Source organism: Acinonyx jubatus, chromosome A2 (assembly GCF_027475565.1).
Source record: "Acinonyx jubatus isolate Ajub_Pintada_27869175 chromosome A2, VMU_Ajub_asm_v1.0, whole genome shotgun sequence".
Taxonomy (NCBI): domain Eukaryota; kingdom Metazoa; phylum Chordata; class Mammalia; order Carnivora; family Felidae; genus Acinonyx; species Acinonyx jubatus.
In genome coordinates this window covers 90,571,676-90,590,981 of record NC_069383.1, presented here as the reverse complement: position 1 = coordinate 90,590,981, position 19,306 = coordinate 90,571,676, and the positions used below count along the sequence as shown (strand labels likewise).

The 19,306-nt window shown below is 40.6% G+C and overlaps 1 protein-coding gene across 3 annotated transcripts in view; it reads right to left on the bottom strand.

Moving 5' to 3' along the window:
• Nucleotides 1-6,908: 6,908 nt before the first annotated feature.
• LOC106980676 (B cell receptor associated protein 29) overlaps nucleotides 6,909-19,306 on the bottom strand; it is a 54,822-nt gene continuing 42,424 nt past the window's right edge. For all 3 annotated transcript variants that reach the window (XM_015078745.3, XM_027071674.2, XM_053218623.1), the window contains exons 7-8: nucleotides 14,207-14,307; nucleotides 6,909-8,045 (exon numbers count right to left, since the gene is read on the bottom strand). In XM_015078745.3, coding sequence (XP_014934231.1) covers nucleotides 8,010-8,045; nucleotides 14,207-14,307 — 137 coding nt within the window. In that variant the 3' untranslated portion in view covers nucleotides 6,909-8,009. The remainder of the gene's footprint in view (nucleotides 8,046-14,206; nucleotides 14,308-19,306) is intronic.

Genomic DNA, 19,306 nt, shown 5'->3' with positions numbered 1-19,306 from the left:
ATAAAATAAGTGATTGTGATTTACATTCCTTTATGAAGTCTTCATATTTCTCTTTGAAGTTTTCAGTCAACTGATTACATTAATTTTGCCCTCCCACTTCTTACCTAGAGGTAGATTTATACGGAGTTAATGAAGTTTAACTTTTGGGTCTTTTAAGGTACATAGGAGTCCTCGGAATGCTCACATTACATAATGTTTCTAGGTAGGAGCTGGGGTGCATCCAGGAAGCATTTTGGATAAATCACCCAGAGACCTTAGAAGAAGGGGGTCTGGATTTCCAAGGTTCAAGCAATTTGTTGTGATTTCTGTTCTCCATCTGAATAAATTCTCATGTTCAACCTAATTTCTGATTTTATATTCTTTTTCTTACAGAGAATATCCCAAATTGTATCAGCTCCAGGCACCCCCCCTCAAATCCTAGATTTACCTGTGTCTTTGTCTTTTTATTACTTATTTATTTTAAAAAGTTTATTTATGGGGCGCCTGGGTGGCTTAGCTGGTTAAGTGTCCGACTCTTGATTTCACCTCAGGTCATGATCTCAAGGTTCGTAAGTTCAAGCCCCATGTTGGGCTCTGTGCTGACAATACGGAGCCTGCTTGGGATTTTCTGTCCCCCTCTCTCTTTGCTTTTCTTTCAAAAATAAATAAATAAACATTAAAAAAAGAGTTTATTTTGGAGCGCCTGGGTGGCTTGGTCGGGTAAGCGTCCGACTTCGGCTCAGGTCATGATCTCACGGTCTGTGAGTTCGAGCCCCGCATCGGGCTCTGTGCTGACAGCTCAGAGCCTGGAGCCTGTTTCAGATTCTGTGTCTCCCTCTCTCTCTGCCCCTCCCCTGTTCATGCTCTGTCTCTCTCTGTCTCAAAAATAAATAAACGTTAAAAAAAAAATTAAAAAAAAAGTTTATTTTGAGAGAGAGTGGGGGGAGGGGCAGAGAGCGAGAGAGACAGGGAGAATCCCAAACAGGCTCCACACCATAAGTGTGGAGCCTGATGCAGGGCTTGAACTCATGAACTGCAAGATCATGACCTGAACTGAAATCAAGGGTCAGGCACTTCATGAACTAAGGCACAAAGGTGCCCAGGTCTTTTTAAGAAGATTCAAAAACCTCTCCCTCTCTCTCTCTCTCTCTCTCTCTCTCACTCACTCACTCACACACACACACACACACACACTTTAATTAGTGGGAAAAGAAAGAACTGCAGTTAAGGTTCAGGTGGCTGATAAAGCCCCCATACCAGGGCCTTCCACATCAAATCCGCCAATGGGATCTGAAAGGAAATATGTTAGTGCCCAGGAATAGGGGCTTACTAATGTTTTAAGAGAGTTGGTCAAAACTGTAGCTGGTTCTGTCATGATCTTAAGATAACAGGGCACACTCTAAAGAGAAGGAATGGGAAGAGTCATCTGGAGAGAATCTGAAGCATTAGAACTGAAAGGAATTCAATCCAAATAAACAAACATTTATTGCATTCCTCAGCAGACGGGCAGCATGCTTTGTCTGGGGCAGCAGGAGGATGGCTGCCTACAGTTTTTAGGACAAGGCATCATTCTACACTGCCCCATGGCACATTGTCATATGTAGAGCAAGGGCATTTGCTTTTTTTTTTTTTTTTTTTTAATGCTTTATTTATTTTGAGAGGGAGAGAGGGAGAGCACAAGTGGGCAAGAGGCAGAGAGAGGGGGAGAGAGAGAATCCCAAGCAGGCTCTGCACTGTTAGTGTAGAGCCTGACTCAGGGCTCAAACTCATGGATCATGCGATCATGACCTGAGCCAAAGTCGGACGGTCAACCGACTGAACCAGCCAGGCAATTTACCTCTGGGTACCAGTTTTTGTATGATGTTCAGAGAAGCTTATTGCCAGAAAAAGTTCTTTCTGTGCATCACCTCCCTTAGTTCTCTCAGCAAGTCCAGGAGGCAGAGTCTTGTTGTCACTTTAAAGGTGGAGAGATTGAGAGTCCAAGTGGGAACAAAGGAGATGAATTTGATCCTAGGTAGTCCATGCACGCAGTCATGATGCTCTAATCTTCCACCAGTATACATGCTCATGAAGTGACCAACAACACTAGTAAGTTAAATGCTCTGTGTCATGGACGGTGGGTGTCATCCCCATGTCAGGCCCTCACACTGGGTGCTTAGGGCATGGTCCCACCACTGACACTCGTTGCCTGGGTCAGTAATTCTCTCTTTTTAAGTGAACTCTACCCCCACCGTGGGGCTCAAACTCAGGACCTCGAGTTCAAGAGTCGTGTGCTCTACCAACTGAGCCACCCAGGTGCCCCAAGTCAGCGATCTGCAGTGGTAGAAGTGGTGGACTGGGCATCTGAGGATGACTTTATGTGGCTTGAAAAATCCCTGCCTCCTCTGGTGTTGTTTATGTGACCTACTAAAGGTCCGATTGGAGAATCCTGTTGTAGAAGAATACTTGCTGATGTGGGGGAGAGGGGATTAAAGCAGGTCACAGAATAGTATGTATGGTATAATTTCATTTTTGTCAACATTTATACACGTTTGTTAAGACCATTAACCAAACTGCTAACTGGAATGCTTATGCTTTCTCTATTTGCCATCTATCTGGTTTCAAGAGAAAATAAGCAAACTTAAATGCAAACACTTTTTCAGGAAGTGAACAAACCCCCTGTGGAGGGTTATTTCAGAAAGTCATTGACTAAGAACTGGCGGTTGAAGTTCTTCGTGTTCCAGGAAATCGGCAACCCTTGGAAGAAGTGAGAGGGAAATTCTTTACCACAGGTGGTGCTTCAGGGAGAACAAAGATTTCTGGAGAAGCAATACACTTTCTGGAGCAACCTGGCTAACCAGGAAGGCATCTAGTTTGGGGGCAGGGGGCTGGTGGTGTAAAGCCCAAACTTCAGCTAGGCTCTTTGCTCAAATGTAGGAAAAGGAGCACTCACACTCAAGTTCTGTAGGAACTTAGATCCTTCCCAGTTTCCATAATTATAGTCCAAGCTCTTGGGCACTGCGTGTGTGTACATGATGTAACAGAATGCTCTTGTGTTTATGTGCTGCTTGTTCACCTTGTGGCAAGAGTCACAGCAGAGACAAGAGAGAAGAGGCCGGAGGTCTGCTTCTCTGGTAAACTGTTGTGGAGTGGGACACACACATGTTGTGGGGGACACACTGCACATTGCTGGTAATGATGATTAAGGTAAATATAAAAAGCTGAACATGCAGAGAAAGTAGAGAATATGATTTAACATCATGATGCTAACCTAAAAGGCAAGTAGGAAAGAGAAAGAAAAAAGCTCATGGTTTTGTGCTGTATATGACAAACAACTTTTGACTTTTTTTTAAATTTGTTTTTTAATGTTTACTTATTTTTGAGAGACAGAGTACGAGAAGGGGAGGGGCAGAGAGAGAGGGAGACACAAAGTCTGAAACAGGCTGAGCTGTCAGCGCAGAGCCCGATGTGGGGCTTCAACTCACAAGCCATGAGACCAAGATGGGAGCCGAAGTCAGACGCTTAACCAACAGCCATCCAGGCGCCCCAAATTTTGGCTTTTTATCCATGACTAGGCCTTCAAGAGAGGACAACACGTTGAAAATACCTGATGTTATTCATTTATCCCACTATTTATTGAGCCGCAACTCAGGGGAGGTGTGGTGCTCAGGGACACATGTCAGGGACACAACATCCTTCTCCCTTGTCACTTTAGCTTGCGTGGCCTCAAGCTCATGCTCTAAGATGGCGACAGCTGTGTTTCATGTAGCAGGGAAGAGGAAGGAAAAAAAAAGAAGAGATTGCTATCATGTGACATTCCTATTTCTACCTACAAGGAGGCTGGAAAATATCGTCCATGCTTGGTGGCTGTGTGTAAAAATATCGGGATGAAAGAATGGACACTGGGGTACAAGCAATGCTCTCTGCCACAAGCATCTATTGGCAGGCATCTCAGCCTTGGTAACATGACGCTTTGGGTCAGGTACTTTTGTGTATGCATGTTGGCTATCCTGTGCACTGTGGAGTGGGCTCAGCAGCATCCCAGGCCTCTACTTGCCAGGAGCATTCCCTGAGTTGTGACAACCAATATCTTGAAACTGCTAAATGTCCCTGGTAACATCTTTCCTGCTCCCTGTTGAGAAACACTGTTCCGTGGTGCACAGGAACTATGTTTGTCACTGTGCAGGAGACAAAACCAAACCGAAAGTGAAATAATTTCAGACGGTGATAAGAGCTATGATGAAAATAAAATCAGGCTGAGACAGATAGGGTTGGAATGCAGGATGTACGGTGTATGCAAAAGCCCTGAAAGAACAGAACTCGGCTTGTCATAAGAAGAATCAGAACGCAGGTGTGGTTGGAAGGGAATGGGGAGCCTGGCAAGTCTCACGAGTCCAGTCTTCCATGTGATGGGAAGGGACTGGAAGACTTTAAGCAGGGAAGGACATGATTTACAAGAGCACACAGTAAGAGAGCAGTGAGAGAATGCAGGGAGACCACTAGGATCTGCCAGAGTAGTCCAGGGGAGGAAAGAGGGGGTTGGTGTGGTCGTGGAAACCACAGGAAATAAAATTGTTGGAGAAGAAGAACAGAAAGAGTGGGTGGCCATGGCAATCTTTGATTGACCCAAATAGCTACTGGGGAAACCAAGTGGTGTAAAAGGGTGTCTATTTCCCACACGTTGTGAAATTCAGTCCAGCACAGGACAGATTTGTGCTGTCTGTTCCTGCATTAGTTTCCTACGGCTGTTGTAACAAGTTACCACAAACTTGGTGGCTGAACACAAATTTTATTGTCTCATAGTTCTGGAAACCAGAAGTCCAAAATCACTGGTGTCTGCAGGGTCATGTTCCTTCAGGAGGCTCTGGGGAACATGTGTTCCTTGCCTCTTCCAGCTCTAGTGGCTGTAGCACTCCAAACTCTGCCTGTGTGGTGGCAGTGACTTCTCCTCTGTGTGGTAATAGTTTCCTTGTCTCTTTCTTGTAAGGATATCTGTGGCTGTATTTAGGGCCCACCCAGATATTCAGGACAATCTCTCCACCTCAAGATCTTTAATCACATTGTTCACCATGTAAGTAATACTCACTTTTGCCATAGAAGAGTCTTTCCAGCTTCCAGGGGTTAGACATGGATAATTTCTGGGGGGCTGTTTTTCAGTTCTGCAGTGCTAGAAATCACTTTGGCTATAGGGAGGAACACTAATAAGGTCATATTTGTTTAGCAACTAAGATAGAAAGCACCGATGTGATATAATAAAATGTTTAGTAAATTGATTAGAGAAAGAAATGCCAAACAAACAAACAAACAAAAAAAGAAAATTGAATTTTTCTAAGTGGAGTTTCAAGAATTCTAGAAAAGGTAGGCCGAAGGATATAAAAGTTCAGAAGAGCTTCCTGTACTTTAGACATATTCATTCTAGATATTAAACTCAGCGTTTATGAGGACTGTTATATTTATACAGTAGAAAGTGGGTGTCTGAATGCAAGGTGCATCCCGGGGGCCTTGTTAGTAGTGCTGGGCACAGGCTGTCCAGCTGTGGTGGGGCATAGCTGGGGGGGGGGGCATGGCCAGAAGACGGTGGACAATGGAATGGGAATGCAGAACCAGACCAACGCACAGAGATAGAGCACGACAACGGGGGCAGATGCGTGCAATCGGTTGTGGGTGGGAGGTCCCAGGAGGAAGAGGGAGTGTCACTTCAAGCAAGCAGAGACCAGCACTGGAATCGGAAGCATGGGTCTTTAGAGGTCCAGGCAGGCTGGTGGCATCAGGTAGTTAAACTCTAGGCTCTAGACTGGCGTTCAGGGTAATGCAGTTACTAGTACTAAGCCCAAGATAGAGCCAGGCAAGCAACCAGGATGACTCATGCCAAAGTCTAGAGTGCTTGCTTAGAACTTCTTAAGCACTACTTCTGCAGTCCAGAACTTCCACGGAATACTGTTTGTTTATAACAATAGAATTTGTTAAGCTCCATGGGTGGTAAGGAGAGTAATAGGAACTAACAAGCATAGCTTGAGAGGCAGTTCATTATGGTGACTCTGGAGCCAAACTTCCTGGTTCAACTCCTGGCTAATACTAACGGCAATATTTTGTTTAGCAAATTTTAATCAATTTGTGTATAAACACTAGAATAGTATTTGGGGAACTGGAATAGACTCAGATCCTGGCCCTGAATCTAACTATCCATGCTACTTTGGGGAAACTGCTCAAACTTTTAAGGCCTCAGGGTGCAGGTTTCTAAAATGAGACGGTTGTAAGATTACTGAAATGTACACTTTAAGTGCTTTCTGGCAATCTTCCAAATCCTCATGCTCTTCAAAGGGTGCCCAGGCTTTTCTTGCTTTAAAGCCTGAAAAATTACTATGTAATCCTGACCTAAAACATTATTATTCCCATTGTGGAGTTGAGGAAATGGAAGTCTAGCGAGTTTGAATAATTTGTTTAAAATCACACAGCTAAATTAGTGGTAAGGTTGGGATTCGATTTCAGTTTTGCCAATTCTACAGCTGTGTATTTCCTACTTCTCTGTTATTTTGTCATTTGCCTTGATTCCTGTGTGGAAGCCAGGTCACAAATGCTCAGTACCTTCATATTTACCCACTCTGCCATTTCCAAGGCGATACTCTGAATTGTCATTTATTCAGCTCCCTCCCACTGAAGCATCCCCTTCTCTGTTACTCATGGTGCTGTCAGACCATCTGGTCTAAGTCCATCGCTCACTCCTGGTAAATGTCTCCTACATGTCTGTGTTCCAGCAGTAGCTCCTGACTTCTATCTGAAATAAAATTCTAATGTATTCGCTCATTTCACCTATGTTACACCTATGTTACAATGAAAAAAATTTCACCTATGTTACAATGAAAAAAATTAAGTATGCATGAAGTTGGTGCTAAAATGATAATAAACAACAAAGGATGAAATAAGTATCAGGAAAGTAAAAACTCCAGTCATTATTTTCCATTCCATTATTTATATTTAGGTCTTTATGAGACAAGGAAGATGATTTTCATGTCTAAACACTGGAACAACCTAAATCATTTTAATATAACTACAGTCGTTATCATGTTCTAAAGGAGATTCTAAAGGAATATGAATGGAAAAATAGTACTTAATATTTAGCTTTCAGAATACAGATACATCTCAGAGAAACTGTGACCCCAGTGTATGTATATTTGAGGTAATGTTTGTATACTTAGTAACTCTCACAGCGATGGGAAACATTGCTCTTTGGATACGCTCTACATTAGCTTTCTAAGTCAAGAATTCCACATTGTCGTAAAATAATTTTAACTTCAGTGTATGGCAGTTATGCAAATAGATGTAAACTTCATTATCAGATGAATTTTAAAAAGGTATAATGCCTACTTATTATGTGGTATTAACACAAATGTCAACGGAAACAGTCCAACAGATATAGAAGCACAGTAACAAAAATATAATTATCAATATAGCTGTTTTACAAGAGTAAACTATAGTATCATCAGACTTATAAAAAAGAACAGCTAAGGTCATTGTTTTTATTTTTTTGCTCTTCATGACTCTTCCCCATATATATAATGGCTAATTCTGATCATTTGTCCTTATTTAATCTATGAACAAATCTGCTGATACTGAATACTATTTTCAAATACATCAGCATTATCGTCATCTGATTAAATAGATTATTATTACTGAAAACACATCACAGCTTTTAAGGCTATTAATGATTTCATCAACTTAAAAATCAATTTGGGAAGTAACTGGCTATAAATTTTTCTTTTTATTAGTAAACAGTCACCATATAACCAGTGTTCCTCTCAATATCTCACTAGGATGCTAAACATGCTTATATTTTACAGAAGAGCTGGAATATAGACTTGACGATATATCTGAAACATCATCGACTATTGTGACAACACTGTTAGGATAATAGGCTATATGTGGCATTAAAAAAATTACTGGCTGGTCATAAATGGTACCTTTTACTGAACTGAATTTTAAATTGTTCTACAGGCCAACACGATAACAAATTTGTCATCTTCACATGGTGTGTCGCCATCATCTTTCAAGGTTCACAGGCCTTTCTTACTGTCTTTCCCCAAGCGATTCTGCAAGAAAAAAAATGACTCAAGTAGCTACAGCCAAGAGTGAAAAACAGATTCATTGATATGACAAGGAGTTTTTAAAAAAATTCTCTTTTCTGTGTATGGTTATTAATTATGAGAATAATCAAATATGAAAATAGGGATTGAGAACATTTCAAATTTAAACTACAAAGTTTGTGGGTTTTACTTGAAAAGGGGGGAAAAATAACATTCTTGATCAATTCATTTGTTTCCTTGCCTTAATCTACTTTGCTTTTGTTTCACAGGTTATACCAGGAAAACAAAATTTCTAAAATTCCCCTCTTACCAACTCAATTAAGATTTTTGGCAAGGAAAGAATGAGGGGAAACAAAAACCCCAGATGGGATGGCCTTTTGTGTGTGTGTGTGTTTGTTATGCAGATATTTGCCCATAGAATTCAGTTCTCAAATTATACTCTTTGCTGATCAGAGATAACTATAAAATATCATTTAAAACTGGAAGAAAATGGGATCGAAATTAACCTTTAGAAATCATTTGCACTCAAGAAAGCAAAGTCTACACTGAGGGGAAAAAAAACCTCATCAAATGGAGTTGTAGCATTATTGCTCGTACATGAGAAGTTCATCTAGCTCTTGTTCAGGCTGAGTATTAATGCTTTCAGAGCAACTTTAGTAACATTAACATTATGCAACCAAATCAGGATTAGAGGAAGTATTTTGAATGATAAGGTACCACTTTCACATGTTTATATATATCTTACCACTTCAGATAAATATCACAGCTTTAACTACTGAATGGGAGAAGATATTTGCAAATGATGTATCTAATAAGAGGTTAATAACTAAAATATATAAAGAACTTATGCGGGGCACCTGGGTGGCTCAGTCGGTTTAGCGTCAGACTTTGGCTCAGGTCATGATCTCATGGTTTGTGAGTTTGAGCCCCGTGTTGGGCTCTCTGCTATCAGCCCAGAGCCAGCTTCAGATCCTCTGTTCCTCTCTCTCTCTGCCCCTCCCCTACTCATGGGCTGTCTCTCTCTCAAAAATAACACCAAACTTCAACACCAATAAAACTAAACTCAATACCAAAAAAACTAAATAACCTGATTAAAAATGGGTGGAGAACCTGAACAGACATTTTTCCAAAGAAGACCTACAAATGGCCAACAGACACATGAAAAGATGCTCAACATCACTCATTATCAGGGAAATGCAAATCAAAACCACTATGAGATATCACTTTACACCTGTCAGAATGATTAAAATAAAAACTACAATAAATAACAAGTGTTGTCAAGGAAGTAGAGTTAAAAGAGACCCCATGCACTGTTGGTAGAAAAATAAACTGGTACAGCCACTCTGAAAACAGTACGGAGGCTCCTCAAAAAAACTAAAAATAGAAGTACTTTATGACCTAGTATTCCATTACTGGGTATTTACCCAAAGAACAAAAACACTAATTCAGAAAGATATATGCACCCCCATGTTTACTGTATTATTTACAATAGCTAAGATACATAAACAACCCAAATGTCCATCTACAGATGAAAGGATAAAGAAGATGTGATGTGTGTGTGTGTGTGTGTATTACTCAGCCATAAAAAAGAAGGGAATCTTGCCATTTCCTACAACATGGGTAGATCTAGAGAGTGTAATACTAAGCAAAATAAGACAGACAGGGAAAGACAAATACCATATGATTTCACTCATATGTGGAATTTGAGAAACAAATGAACAAAGTAAAAAAGAGACAAACAAAAATACAGTCTTAAATACAGAGAACAATTGCCAGAGGGGAAGCGGGTGAGGGACGGGTGAAAGAGGTGAAGGGATTAAGAGTACACCTGTGATGAGCACTGGAAACTGTACAGATTGTTGAATTATTATATATCTAAGACGAATATAACACTGTATGCTAATTATACTTCAATTTAAAAAAAGGAGATAATCTTGTGTTTATCCAAAATTAAAGTGGACATAAAGATAAAAGTCACAGCTTTAATGGAGCTGTTATTCAGGACAAGTTCCTTAAGTGAGGGTGACTCCAAAATGAAATTTGAAAACTGCCAGATGCTGATGGGTTTGTGCTGCCCATAATCCTTAGTTAGTTTTGCTTTCCCTTTTCTAGAAGAGAGACACGGCAAACAAGGAAAGGCAAAGACTTTGTATTGACGAGATTGTTTTCTAATATTTATTTAGTATTTGTATCAGGGAGGAGACCAGATTTAAAATGGATTTAAATTATGCAAAGTGGAATCTGTTTATGGTAAGGAAACCAGCTTTCCCCCTTCCGCTTTTATTTCCATAATAGTTTAAGTCATTTTATGATTATTTTATTTAAAGTAAATCAACTGTGTAATACTGAGAAGGCTAAATTTCCCAAGAACTTGAAGATATAATTCAATTATTAAGGTTGGTTTGACAACAGAAGTATAATTCACAAACGACAATTTGATACAGCTTTTTACTATAGATGGCCTACAGCAATCATTTTGCTTCTCAAGTAGCGTTAAGAAGGTAAATATAAAAGTGTGAGAGTCACTTTAAAGAAAATGGGAGTCATTTAATGACACTTAAATCTCAGAATCTTCTACAAGTTCTCATACCGGACAATGGAGGGTGAGTGGGGAAATAAAAAACGTGTCCAATCAAGAGGTAACTACTAGTGTCTTGTAGGGCTATAGAGCTTTTCTTGTTTAAAAACATTTAAAGTGCCTTAGACAGGGTCTGGTTTAATGCTCAAGTATTATAACCCTCATTTAAGAAACGAAGAAGTCAAGGTGCTGGATGCCAAGTCATCCCCCCGGGGTTTACAGAACTGCCAAAGTATGGGGCTGAGAGCGTTCTTTCTTTTTTAAATTCAAACAGGTATTTATTATGGGAAGCTGGTTTTACAGGTGGTGAAAGAGTAGATGCATTGGAACAGTGTGGTAAGACACCTCAGGGATTAGCACAAAACCACCATTCTTTGGGCTAGAGGGACAAGGGGGGAGACCCGGTTCTGGATCCCAGGAGCTAGGGCCACCATGTGGCAGCTGCCCAGTGGGTACCAGGACCATGGGAAAAGATGGTGCTGCTGCTGCAGATGCTACTGAAACAGAGCGGTGGGAAGTCTCCGGCACTGCCCCTCCTGCCTGTGCCTCCCACTGCTGAATCTGCCCAGAAGACAGCATGGGAGCTTGGGAAATGTGGCTCTCTGAGATTGAGTAGAGTGGAAGTGGGAAGACAACAGATCCAAGAGCAGAGTCTAGTGACCAACACAGGGAGTTCTTAATGATGGGGCAACTGGAGAAGAATTACTGGGTTTTGGATTTTATTTTTTTTAAGTTTATTTATTTTGAGAGAGAGAGAGAGTGCAAGCAGGGTAGGGGCAGAGAGAGAGAGAGAGAGAGGGAGAGAAAGAGAACCCCAAGCAGGCTCCATGCTGTCAGCACAGAGCCTGACATGAACCATGAGGCCATGACCTGAGCCAAAACCAAGAGCTGGATGCTGAACCGACAGCCACCCCGATGCCCCAAGGTTTCATGATTTTGAATTCAACTTTGAATCCTATCAATTTCTAGTTCAGTGACTTTAGGTACATTATATAACATCTCTGAGACTTGTTTTCCTCACCCACAAGATAGGGTATTAAAAAATTTTAATTTAGTGGGCTGTGATTAAAGTAAACAGAATAATATATGAACCTGTTAACTAAGTGCTTGGTCTAGAGCATATCCTCAGTAAATGTCATTCATTAAATATTTCAAAAATAAAAGAAGAAACTGGATCAAGACCTTAAATACACTAGTGCACAAGGCCCAACTCTCAGCATGGCACCTGGCATATCCAGGATGGGTCATTTTTCAAAGAAATAGGAATAAAAACTACTTTCTTGGGAAGGAATTAGAGAAACTATTTAACATCTGTTAACAAGAATGCATCAGCTCCAAGAAGAAGGAATTTGGGGAGGGGAAAGAAAATGGGTTGTCACATATACTCTTCAGGGATTAAGAGAAGCATGAGCTGTTACCACGATGGGGACATTCAGCAATCACCACCGGCCATAACAAAATGAGAGAATATTCCTGCTTCTCTTTTCTCCATTCAGGGATCTAAACGTTTCTGAAATTCTGGCAAAGTCCACTGGTGGGGATATGCATCCTTTTGACCTTACAAATGGGAGGGGAAAAAAAAGTTCCATTTCTAGGCAAAAGGCTTCTGAAGTGTTCTTTCATTTTCCATGGCAGATCTTGAAGGATGCCCTGGAGAAATACTCATCATGCCATGGTGAAGTCAGCAATTTTCAGGACCCGTGTTTTAGAGATGGGGAAAAGGTGGTCTTGTTGAGAATCTAACCATCTACTTTAGGCCATGTGAGCTGGGCTCTCCGTATCCTGGGTTTGAAGCACACAGGGGATACCCTTCTCTGGAATACCCTAATGTCAAAAGTTAGTTAAATCAAACATGCAACTCAACTACGGATACCAGATGGTAAATGTGCTCTGGTTTCCTTCTTGATTGGCTCTAAATCAAGGCCAAAGTGGCTGGTTGAGAATAAGTCAGTTTCAGCAAAACTTCTACAGAGTAATGTATACTGATGATGATACTTATAATAGGTATCATTTCTTGAGTGTCTCCTATCAGCCAGGCACAGTGCTAAGTACCCTACACATTCTATTTAATTCTTGCCACAACCCAGTGGGCCAGGTGTTACTATTATCCTGGTTTCACAAGTGAAGAAAAGTAAGATGCAGAGGTGTATCCTAACATGCTTGGGATCATACAGTATGAGAGTTAGAGTCATTCCAGGTCTGTCTGACTCTAAGGCCTATGGGTATAGCACCTGCTTGCCTTTTGCCAGGCGGAGTGATGGACCCTGGAGATTCAATGACCATGAAGAGGCAGTGAAGTGAGTCCTGGGACCAGGGGTTCTTCTACAGTGAAGTAACTGCACAGCTGTAATTGCTAAAAAGCCCCGATTGAGGAGCACCTGGGTGGTGCAGGTGGTTAAGTGTCCGACTCTTGATCTCGGCTCAGGTCAGGATCTCATGGTCGTGAGTTTGAGCACCCATATCGGGCTCTGTGCTGAGGGTGTGGAGCCTGGTTGGGATTCTGTCTCTCCTTCTCTCTCTGCCCCTCCCCTGCTTGTGCTCTCTATCTCTCTCAAAAAAAAAAAGACCTGATTGAAAGGTACAAAAAGCTGCCAAATTCTTAGGATAAGCCCATCCTGAAAGCAGGAGGGACAGGAAGGACCAGGGCTGCCTCGGGAATGGCGTCTCCCCTGAACTCTCTGACATGCAGTCAGAGAGTGGCTGGGAAATCAGTTCAGAGTAGGGCCTGGCAAACCAAGAGGGAAGGGACAGGCAAGCTTAGCCTGGATGAGTGCAGGGCACAGACTCTTGCTGGACTGGAGGGGAAGAGAAAAAGAATTATTGCCCTGGACTCTGTGACTTTAACAACAAAAAGGTTTTTTCCATTTCTATCTTTTAAATCTACATTGGAGGTAAATCATGGATTTGAATGCCATAGGTTTTGACCTCAGATGTTTAAACAAAACACTGGGATAGAAGGAGTAGCGAGTAGTCGTGAAGATGAGCCTTCAATTTTTTACCTTATTTTGGCACGAATAGAGCAAACATTGCCAACAGCAAAACTGAATGTTTATAGAACCAGCTTGTTTTTTGATGCTGCCATTTTTGTGGCTCAGTTCTTGTGCTTACAATCCCACTAAAACTAGAACGCAATCAGTTAGCATGTCAGTAATTCTCTATGTGATGACTGTCCTGTGTTTTCAGGCGACATCCTCATCTTCACCCCCTTGGTAAAAATCTGGTTTCCTTCATCATTTTTAAAAAGGCAGGACAGGGGCACCTGGGTGGCTCAGTCAGTTGAGTGTCTAACTTTGGCTCAGGTCATGATCTCATGGTTCATGGGTTCAAGCCCCGCATCAGGCTCTGTGCTGACAGCTTGGAGCCTGGAACCTGCTTTGGATTCTGTGTCTCCCTCTCTCTCTCTGCCCCTCCCCTACTTATATGCTCTGTCTCTTGGCTATCTCTCAAAAATGAATAAATGTTAAAAAAAATTTTTTTAAAGCCAGGATTGAATACATCCTCTTGATTTGGGAAGGACAGATGACCCAAATGGTTGATTTAGTGATTACTATTTCAAAACACTTAGGTCCATAAAGTAGATGTCACCCACCTGAAGTTCTGAGTGTTCTTTCAGAAGTCGATCGTATTCTTTTGAAAGTCGCTCTGATTGCATTTTCATTGTCATCACATCATTCTGTGCCTTAGAAAGGGCTAGAAAACATGGAATAGAATTTAAAAATTTTTACTTTGAAATATTTTTAAGTCTACAGAAAAGTTGCAAGACTTAAACAGAAAACTCCTTTGTAGCTCTTACTCAAGTTCACCAACTGTTAAGATGCAATATATTTGTTACTGTATTCTCTCACCACACATGCACAACTGTTTTCTTGAATCATTTAAGAGTAAGTTATAGACATCATGCCCCTTTACTCCTTAATACTTCATTGTGTATTTCTTGGGGCACCTGGGTGGCTCAGTCGGTTAAGTGTCTGACTTTGGCTCAGGTCATGATCTCAGTTTGTGAGTTTGAGCCCTGCATCAGGCTCTGTGCAACAGCTTGGAGCCTGGAACCTGCTTCAGATTCTGTGTTTCCCTCTCTCTCTGCTCCTCCCCCGCTCATGCTCTGTCTCCTCTCCTTCAAAAATAAATAAACATTAAAAAAAATTTAAAAATAAAAATAAAAAAAATAAAAAAATATACTTCATTGTGTATTTCTTAAGAACAAAGCTATTCTGTAACATAATCAGAGCATAGTTAGCAAATTAGGAAATTTAACATCAGTACTTTTTATCTAATCTGCCATTCATATTCCAATCTTGGCTACTGTCCCAATTATGGGTTTTTTACCACTTTTTTTTGAGTCTAGATCCAGCCCTAGATCAAAGATTAGCATTAAGTTGTCACATTTCTTTGGTTTCCTTTAATCTAGAATAGTTCCTCAGCCTTCCCCCTGCATTCTTCTCCCCTTTCGTAACACTGACATTTTAAATAAAGACCACTTTTTTTTTTTGAAAGAGACAGAGCGCATTGGGGAGGGACAAAGGGAGAGGGGAGACAGAGGATCTGAAGTGGGCTCTGTGTTGACAGCAGAGACCCTGACATGGGGCTCAAACTCACAAACCATGAGATCATGACCTGAGCTGAAGTTAGATGCTTGACTGACTGAGCCACCAAGACACCCTCAGGCCACTTTTTTCTTAAATGGAATGTTTTTCATTTTGATTTTGTCTGATGTTTCCTCATGATTAAATTCAGGTTATGCATCTTAACTTACATACAAATGATGCTGACTTGTCTCTCAAGGTACCACATCCAGAGACCCATCTGCCTCTCACTGGTTTTTCTATTTATACTTATTTTCTTCTTTGTAAACTAAGAAGCAGTGTGTGGGAAGAAAAGACTATGTAAGTATCTTGCTCCTTATGAAAACTATCCCCTCATAGTTAGCACCCATTGAAAATTCTTGCCTAAACCAACCTTTATTGTGATGGTAGCACACTGGTGATTTTCCAACTTCACCATCTCATCCACATTTACCAGTCAGCATTCTACTCTAAAGAAGGGCCTTCCATTATCCATCCACCCATCCATCCATCCATCCATCCATCCATCCATCCATCCTAAGTATGAACACATAGGTTATGTTTTCAACAGTTTATAATTCATAACTGCACTAGCCAGATATGGCTAGTGGGAAGGCTGTCAAGCTGGCTCTTATGTCCTCTCACTATGTCCCTATCATTTTTTGAGTACCCTAGTTTCTTGCATAAGATGTTCCAGTCTTATCCTGTTTCCTGATTCATCCTAGACTCAAGCATTATAGTACAGAATTTATTAGAATGGTCTGCTTTTGAAAAAACTGAGAGGGGGATATTTTATTATACTTACTAAGGGACGAACAGCCCATTTTCCTTAAAAGCAAAGACAATCACTTTCTTATATAAAATTGAAAGATTTAGGGGTGTGAGACACTTAAAGGCTTTACCTCAAGATGATACACAAAAATGGATCTATATTAGCCTCTGTCTACCAAGGAGGTATAGTGTAAGACAGCAGTTAAAAATAAGTTAAAAATAAGCGGTTAACTTCTAAGATAGAAGTTACACACACACACACACACACACACACACACACACACTAACTTAGCACATTGTAGAGAAGATAATGAGTAAATGTGTAGAAAGGAAGAGTAGCACAAGATGGACTGGATAAATTCTGGGAATCCTGAACTAACTCTACTCTACATATAATTCTGCATATGTAGTCTTTAGAAGTTCTGAATTTGTAAATATTTTAGGGTAGAAGTTTAAGTAAAAGAAAGTGGGATTTATAAATGTAAGAGTCACTTTTCTGGCACAGTTGAATGAAATTATAGGTTCTATTTATAAACAATCTGTTTCCTCTTCCTCTTGAAAAGCCATCATATGGGCATTTTTATATATAAGTATATAAGTCACTTTCAACTAAAGTGGCTTTTGTATTGGCACTTTCTAAGACAATGTTGTCAAATTAAACTTCCTGTGTTGTAGAACATTTAGTGGACAATACAGATTAGAACATCTGTGCTAATATGGCAGCCACTAGCTATATGTGGCTATTAAGCACTTTAAATGTGGCTAGTGCAACTGAAGAATTTAATTTTAAATTATACTTAATTTTAATTAAATTTTGATTTAAACAGCCATGTGTAGCTAGTGGGTAGCCATATGGGATAGCTCTACATTATAATTTCTTTCATGTTATTTTTATAGATCCATAACTAAGTTAGGCATTAAAGGCTAAATTTAACAAATTTAATGTTGTCACTTGGTAAGGGTATAGGTTAGGTATGGAAGAGAGATCTTTGATAGTGGTTAGATTTCACTGGAACCACAGTCACAACATGAAGGTTTTCATATTAGTCTTTAATTTGGGTTCTATAAGGCATTTCCTAGAACATACTTGAAAATATGAAACACAGTGTTAACTTCAAGACCTTACCATAAATGTTTAAAAGCCTGGATTTCTGGTGTATAAAAAGCAAAGAAGACTCTACAACTTAATAATGTCTTACTAGCCTACAGTGATGGTCCAAGACGGGTCCAAGAGGGTCCAAGATGGTAGGAAAGGAAGGCCCTGAGCTTACCTTCTCCCATAGACAGTAAATCTATAGCCACATGTGGAATAATCCCCTCTGAAGGGGACCTTGGATGAACAGGATGAACAGAGCCTCTACAACAGGGGACAGTACTGAGAAGGGCAGAAGAAGCAGAGATACAGTCTCACTAAGGAAAGAACCATATTCTTTTTTTAAATATATATATTTTTAATATTTTATTTGTTTTTGAGACAGAAAGAGAGGGAGAGAGAACACATGCGAGCAGGGAGGGACAGAGAGAGAGGGGGCCAGAGGATCCGAAGCGGGCTCTGCACTGACAGCTTCGGGGATAACAGCAGAGAGCCTGAGATGGGGCTTAAACTCACCAACCGTGAGATCATGACCTGAGCGAAGTCGGAAGCTCAAAAGACTGAGCTACTCAGGCACCCTGAAAACCACATTCTAGGAATGGCATTCTATGATACAGAAGGATCACAAAAGCATTGAACTTTTCCGTGAGGGGCAAGAGATTTGAGTTCCGCATCAGGTACCGAAACCCTTAGATCCTGCACAGAAGAGATGGGCCTCCAAAACACCTGGCTTTGAAAAGCAATAAGGAATACGTCTAGGAAAACTAGAATTGCAGGGGAAAAAAAAAACCCACTCTTAGAGTTCACATGTAGACTTACTTGACCCAAAAATAAACACAAAAACACTGGATCAAAATTACATAGACTACAGGTGAAGGGGACCCACTTTCTAATCTTGGAGCGCCTGCTGGAGAGACAAAAGGCAGCTAGGCGTCTGCTTGGGGACTTAAGACACTGGTGGCAGCCATTTTTGCTGTCTTGTTCTGCTGTGCTGATTCCGGCCCCGGCGGATGCCATTTGGGAATCATCCCTGTATACTGCAAATGCCAGAGGGTGCCTACCGCTGGTATCTTGACTACCAGCACATTTGTAGTAGTCAAGACCAGGTGTACAGCCAGCTGGACTGGGAGCCAGACCCACTTACTAGTGTGCCCACAACCATTCTGCCCTGTCACATCAGGAGGGCACATGCAGCCCACATGGGAGACCTGCTTCTGGTGACCAGAGGAGATTATGCTTCTTGGCTCCACAGGATATCTCCTACATAAGGCCACTCCTTTAACACTGGGAAATGTGTGTTGTGATGGGCACTGGGTATTGTAAGTGTTGAATCGCTGGATTCTACACCTGAAACTTATATTTCACTGTATGCTGACTAGAATTTAAATAAAAACTTAAAAAAGAAAAAGAAAAAAAAAAGATTGGGAACTGTAGCTGAACTACTGAACACCTAAAAACAAATACAGAGCTAGGCCAAATGAAAAGACACAGAAATGTGTTCCAAACAAAAGAGCAAGGCAAACCTCAGAGAAAGAACTAAATGAAAGGGAATTAAGCAATAAAAGTGATAAAGAGTTCAAAATAATGGCCACAAAGATGATTATCAAATTTGGGAGAAGACTAGATGAACACACAGTAAGACCTTCAACAAAGAGAAAATATAAGAAAGTACCAATCAAATATAAAGAATACAATAACAGAAATAAAAAAATACACTAGAGGGGATAAACTGAAGATTTGATGATACAGAAGAACAGATCAGTGATCTGGGTAGTGAAAGTCACCCAAACTGAACAGAAAAAGAAAGAAAGGAAGAAAGGAAGGAAGGAAGGAAGAAAAAGAAAAAAAAAGGAATTTAAAAATAAAGGCACTTTAAGGGACCAATGGGACAACATCGAGTACTAACATTTACATTATAGGGGTTCTAGAAGGAGAAGGGAAAGAGAAAGGGGCATAAAACATATTTAAAGAAATCACTGCTGAAAAATTCCCTAAGCTAAGGAAGGAAATACATGCCCAGGTCTAAAAAGCAAGGCTCCTAAACAGATGAACTCAGAAGAGATCTACACCAAGACAAATTATAATTACAATGTCAAAAACTAAGAAATCTTAAAAGTAACAAGAGAAAAGCAATTAGTTGCATATAAGGGAATCCCCATGAGGAAATGAGCTAATTTTTTTTTAGATTTTTTTTTAATGTTTATTTATTTTTGAGAGAGACAGAGACAGAGCTTGAGCGGGAGAGGGGCAGAGAGAGAGGGAG